Source organism: Elephantulus edwardii, unplaced genomic scaffold (assembly GCF_000299155.1).
Source record: "Elephantulus edwardii isolate Elephantulus edwardi_28Jun2011 unplaced genomic scaffold, EleEdw1.0 scaffold00267, whole genome shotgun sequence".
NCBI classification, from domain to species: domain Eukaryota; kingdom Metazoa; phylum Chordata; class Mammalia; order Macroscelidea; family Macroscelididae; genus Elephantulus; species Elephantulus edwardii.
The window spans coordinates 146594-153093 of record NW_006400017.1 but is presented as its reverse complement, the minus strand read 5'-3'; the positions used below and the strand labels follow the sequence as shown (position 1 = coordinate 153093).

General features: G+C 45.6%; 1 protein-coding gene across 1 annotated transcript in view; it reads left to right on the top strand.

Annotated features, from left to right (window-relative positions):
• SHPK (sedoheptulokinase) overlaps positions 1–6137 on the top strand; it is a 32281-nt gene extending 26144 nt beyond the window's left edge. Inside the window, exon 7 of the mRNA XM_006899789.1 lies at positions 5725–6137. Within this exon, the coding sequence (XP_006899851.1) occupies positions 5725–6137 (413 nt within the window). The remainder of the gene's footprint in view (positions 1–5724) is intronic.
• The last annotated feature ends 363 nt before the right edge of the window (positions 6138–6500 follow it).

Below are 6500 nucleotides of genomic sequence, written 5' to 3'. Positions count from 1 at the left end.
GCCATACTGCTTTCCACAGGGGTTGCACCATTTTACACTCCCACCAACAGTGAATCAGGGTTCCAGTTTCTCCACAACCTCGCCAGCATTTGTCTCCTGATACTTTATAAAGTCCTTTGAGGAGTCTCTTTTCTGGTGAGGAGCAGCTGACTCCTTTCTTGGAAGGTTCCTTAAAAGCTCTGATGCTCTTCTAGTCTCTTATTCGCAGGATAGAGTTAATCAAGGATGTGTTTAATCTGTCCTTCCTTTGCAGTGAAACATGTAACCTTCTCCTGGGAGAGGCTTCTCTTTCAAACGCTAAAGGTATAAGTTAAACTTCTGGTCAGCTACCCAGTTCTAAGGGAATTGCGTTTATCAGATTCACCAGTACTGTGAAAACCATTACTGTTGAGTTGATTCCGACCGATGGGGACTCCATGTGTTGTAGAGCAAAACGTCTCCACTGGGTTTTTGTGGCTGCGGTGTTAATGGAAGATCATCTTTCTTCGGGAATTCTGCTGGGGAGTTCAAACCACTAACCTTTAGGTTTGTCATTGAGTGCTTAACAATTTATGCCACCAGGGACTCCGTTAGGAGCTCAAAACCAGACAATTTCAGGACCTGTTCAGCACAATAACGAGATGAGGCCCAGGGATTAGGAACACATGGACGACTCATACCAGTTCTGCAGACAGCACTGCTGATTGATGTCAATCATCTAGGCAGGTCGGCCATGCCAGCGATGCCAGGGCCATTCTGGCCTCTGAGATCCCTGCAAGGAAGGCTTCATTTAAAGAACTCAACTTACAGCTGTCAAGTCAGAAGTGACTCATAGCTTTGACACCACACTGACCCTCCATGGAGTTTATGAGGCCATAAGTCGCATGGGAACTGCTGGCGTATCTGAACCACTAGAGAGGTGCAGCCTTTGGACTAGTAGCGCAATTCCCTAGGGATGAGGCTACTGGAACTCCCTATTTAAAGAACAGAACACTGATCTGGTTTCATTTTGCTTTATGTCAGAAAGGCTTCAAGATACAAGACTAGTCAACAGGATCTTTAAGCAAGTTCTTATGAAGATGATACTAGGCAGTGGGCTGGTTGAATTGCACTGAGTTTATCCATTGTTTACTGAGGTGGCCGTATTTCTCTGTATGCAGACAGAACTGGCTGTATTTTCTTAGCACTGAAAAAAATCTTTTAGATAGGTCTTTTACATTTGTAGAATTCTTATTTTGATGAGACAGAGAATGCTTTGAAGTTGTTTTTGTTTGTTTGTTTTTCACTTGTTGTATACCGTCAAGTCAGATCTGACTGGCACAGGAGGAGATTGCTCCTCCTTTCCCACCGGAGCATTTGGTGGATTTGAACCATGTGCCTTTAGGGTTGCAGCGCAGTTTCTCGCCACTAGGCCACCAGAGCTCCCTGCTTTGAAGTATTTTTGAATGTAACATACCTTCTATGGAGTCTCTACAATCCCATTATTGTTAGCTGCCATTGAGTTAACTCTAGACTAATGGTGACCTCAGACACTATGGGATCCAACCCACAGTTTTTTCTGGCTAACAGGAGTTTTGTCGCCAACTCAAAGGTATGTAGTCTGAATCTATTTGCTGCTTCATGGAAGAAAGATGGGCAATCTTTTCCCATGTGACTAAACTGCCTTTGAAAATTCACTGGAAGGTCAGCCAGGAGTCAGTTCCAAGTCAACAGTATCTGACAACACCAAATTTAGAAGGTGATCACTGACTTTCTTCACAGCCTGTCTTAATCAGGAAGGTCTGCGGAAACCTTTCAGCATCACAGCAGCATACGAGCCCCCAGTCACAGACAGGCGTGGACTATATTTCCCACTGGGCAGCAATCAATCCTAGATCGCTTGTGTGGAAATCAAGACCTCTACAGCTGAGCAGTCTCTCTTTGATTATATCACCTAGGGAAAAACCCAAACAAAATTGTGTGACTGTAAATATAACGAAATGTACTCAGAAGACATTATGTTATTAACTGGAAGGCATATTAAGCATGAAATTAAAAAAAAATAAAACACAAAACTCTCACTCTCTTTTGCATTGTTTACAAGAGGTTAGAATAAACAGGGAGTTCCATCCTTGTCTAATAAACACTTTAAACCCATTGTAAAAGATTTACAAACAAAGCAACCCGAATGATTCCAGTCTTCTCTGCTCTGATGAGGGACCAGACTTTAACTGGAGCAATCTGTGATAGAATGTTTTGTTCTGGGGTTTTTGGTTTTTTTTTTTCTGTGCACATTTCAATCCTGGTTGATTTTAGGGTTGCAGGTGCAGCCCATAGACATCAGACTGAGGGCCAAGACACCTATGGCTCTGTGTCCCAAGAGTCACATGTATGGGCCTCGGCACGTCCCTTCTTGGGGCAGGTGGAAGTGGTGAGTGAATGGGGTGTTTGAAAGCCACTGTCAGTGCCTGACTTTTGCATCTCTTGGAAATGTAAGCTGAAAAGTTGTTGCTGACCCAAAGGCATCTCAAAAGGGCCACAGCTGGGCTGCCCTTGGCTGGTGACGTTCACAAGGGCTCCTTGGCTCATCTGGCTGGCTTCCTGCTTTTGATGGCTGAGTTGAGGAAGGTGAGTCCTGTGGAGACAGGACATGTCTAAGGGCTTGTGAGAGCTTTTACTGGGGTTGGCTCACCTTTTGGTCTTTTTAGCTTCTTTCCTTTTTTAGTGCTGAAAAAAACCTCACTGAGCACACTGTGACACTGTCGTTTGTAGTCGCTCTGTCAGTATGTAAAGCGAAGGCCATGTAAAGTTGAAATGGCATTTTTGTCAGGTGGAGACTCTGGGCTGCGACGTTACCGGGGGAGGTGGGGAAGTCAGAAGGCAGCCATGGCGAGCTGAATGTAGGGATGGACTGAAGAAAGAGGCCACTGCAGGTTGAATAAGTGAGGTAGAGTTTGATGTGGAGGGAAACGCATCTATAAGGTGAGGTCTTAGGGGGATCCTGGTGCTGCTGCCATAAGCCCCAGAGATTATGGAGAAGAGCTAAAGTGGGTTTGTTGTGCAACCCCCTTTCCTCAAGGCCAGAATATCCAGATGTTATCCTTTGAATCCAGGCTTCCTCAATGATGTTATGTACCCCACTTCCTACTTGTTCCTGGCACTTCAGTTTTGTTCAGAGTGTGGTCACCTTCAGGCACCCACAAGTCCTAGATTGCTCACATCCTCCTTTGTGCTCCTGCTACCCTAGAAAACTCTTTAATAGTAATGTTGTTATGTGCCTTCGAGTTGGAACTGACTCATAACTGACTCTCCAGCCAGTTTTCAGAGGCAGTAAATCACCTGGGAGGAGATTGCCCATCTTTCTCCTGTAGTAGTAATGCTGTTTTTGTTGTTGATTGCCTTCAAGTCGAGCACAACTCATTGCGACCCTATGAACAAAAGGCCTGAAGTCCCTCTACAACTATCAACATTTATCAAAGTTCACAGAGTTTCCGGAGGCATGTTGTTTAGGAAGTGGATGCCACTCCTGCTTCCAAGTATTAATGTTAGGTGACATGTATTGAATGCTTCCTGTGTACCAGACACTGCTAATAACTGTATACCTATTAACTCACTTAATTCAATGGGAAACCAAGAGGTTAGGCAACCTGGCCGAAGTGCGCCTGTCCTGGGAGGTGTAGCCTCCTGACAATGTACTGTTGTCCTAGGAAGACTTTCTCCCAAGTTTCCTTCCTCAAAGGTAACTGGGTGGTGTAAACGAGATGGCTCAACTACTAATCTAAAGGTTAGTGGTTCAAATTTACCCACAAGTACCACCAATAAAAGACCTGGTGTTCTGCTTCTGCCAATATCACAGCCACGAAAACCCCGTGGAACACGTTATGTGGGGTGACTTCACATCAGAGCCAACACGAGGGCAATGGATTTTCTTTCTCAGAGTTTGAACAACTGCAGTTTCTTTAACTAAATGCTCATCGAATCTTCTCCTGAAGACTTCCTGGCTGTAGCTTTCTCTTCTCTGCCAGGGAAAGTCAGCTTTCATTCTGTTATCTCCTCCCTTCCTTCTAAGCAGTATTTAAAACAAAACCCAAACCCTTCACATTCGTCATTTATTTTCCTATGCTTTTGGTCCTTGTGGATTTTCCCTCATCTACAATGTTTCTATTTCCTCCCCTTCCTGATATTTTAGTGGACGGTCTAGAGGGAGAGACATTTATATTCACTCTGACATATTAAACCAGTCATTACCTGTGTTAGTGCTCGTGTTATTTCGATCGTCCTTTGTCTCTGTCTTTCTCTCACACTGTCTCCCTTTGTCTAGCGTTTGAGTGTCTGCAGTTGGATTTGTGAAGTTAGCTGTGGTGATGATGTCGCTGCCCTGTGACTCTCTGGATGAGTGTATCTCAACAATGACTGCCCTCTTGACATGTCTGTAGAGTTCTAAAGTCATGTTGGTATCCTGTCCCATCTCATAAATGCTGGTTCTTGTTGCCCCGGGCAGAGCCTAGACATGACATTTGATACTAGTTTCTCAGATGATCCTGATGCCTGTGAGTACTGGTAACCACCATAACCCTGAACACTGCTACTCAGACAGTATGGACCAGCAGCATCAGCAGCCAGTGAGAGCTTATTCCAACTGCAGAATTGCAGCCCCTGCCCCAGGTGTGTGCAATCAGGCCCCCGGATCTACAGGAGGCCCTTCCACTCATTCAAATTTGAGAAGCAAGGTCTTTCCCAATTTGGCTGTGTGTCAGAATCACCTGGGGAATGTTTACAAATTCCAGAGCTCAGGTAGCAAACCCCGGCTACTGTGCACTCTATTCCTATGCATGATGACTCTATATCTCCAAGCAACCTGCTCCAAAGGACCTTCAGAGCTGTGACCTTTCAGAAGTAGATGGCCACGCCTTTCTTCCAATGTGCTTTTGGGTGGATCCAGTTCACTAACCTTTGGGCTAGTATGTGAGCAGGTTAGCCCCTGCAGCCCAGCCCAGTTAAATGAGACTCTTTTGGGGATGGGGCCAGGAAGGACGTTTCTCAAAGCCTCTCTAGTGACTCCACTCTGCAACACTAGTGGAGACTCCCCTGTTGTGATAATTTTCTTCTTATTGAAGACCAGGATTGCCTTCTTCTAGTTAGTAAATGGCTAGTTAGAGATCAAAAGCAATTCCAAGGCCAAAGCATGCTGAAACCAAACCTACTCTGTTTTAGAATGTAGAGCTCACACAGTGTGAAGAGGGAAAGCTGACTGGGAGCCTGACATGACACAAGCAACCTATAGGATGGTCACCAATGCACGGCTCTCTGGACCTCAGATTTCCCTGTATATGATGAAGGGTGGGCTAAAGTAACCCTCTAGATTTTCTCAGCCCTATGTTCCTGGGATTTCTGTGACACTGTTTATCTATTTAATAACAGTCATGATGACACTTCTTGGTTAATGTATGGATTTGACCCCCTTGGGACGAAAGCTCCCATAGTTGTGAGTGTCTTAGGAGACCTGGGAAGATAGAGCACCCAAGGATTCCTTTGAGATATCTTACTAAAGTCTTCACCAGAGTCTGCTGTGAGATAACTGGCTGGGACCTGGGACAGAATATCGCAAGTTGAGTAACTCTTTAGGTTAATAGTTGAGCCAAATTCTGAGTTCCTGAGCTTGGAGTCAGCTAACCGCAGAGTCAGAAGAAACAGCAAGTAGACCTATCCTGCCACTTGCAATTCTGTACTGTCCCAGCTCATGTTGCTCTTCTCTGTATCTGACAGGCCTGGCAGTTGAAGAATCCACTGTGTATTCCCACATGATCCAGGCAGCTGCACAGCAGGAAGATACCTGTCTAACCATCAACCCAACGGTGCTGGGAGAGAGGCACCTGCCGGACCAGCTGGCCTCAGTGACCAGAATCTCCTCCTCTGACCTCTCACTGGGGCACGTGACACGGGCACTGTGTCGAGGCATCGTCCAGAACCTGCAATCGATGCTCCCCTCCCAGCAGCTCAGAGAGTGGGGCGTGGAGCGGGTGATTGGGAGTGGGAGTGCGCTGTCCAGGAACGAGGTGCTGAAGCAGGAAGTACAGAAGGCTTTCCCTTTCCCAATGTCCTTTGGGCAGGATGTGGATGCAGCAGTTGGGGCAGCCCTGGTCATGCTCCGCAGAAACTTCAACCAGAGGGAGGCTTAATCAAGAAATTATTTGTTCAAAGTACTGCTTTGAATGTTATCCAGTTAACAACCCTAATATGACCTTGGAATTATCCTTTTCCTTGACAGCTGTGCAGGCAATTTTGAAGCAAAGCTTGCCAGAGGGGATCATTTTGACTAGAGTTTACCTTTGGGCCACCCTGTACGGATGCAATCAAGACTCATCAATCAGAAACCAAATCAGTGCTTTGTAATAGAGATGTAACAGTGGGCTAATTACACATGCAAATGTGGAGGAAAGAAAGAAGAACATCAGCTGAGCTCCCTGATCAGTCTCTTTTGTGATTTACTTATAGACTTAAAGAGAAAATAAACATGAACTTTAGAGACTCCAACTCCTGGA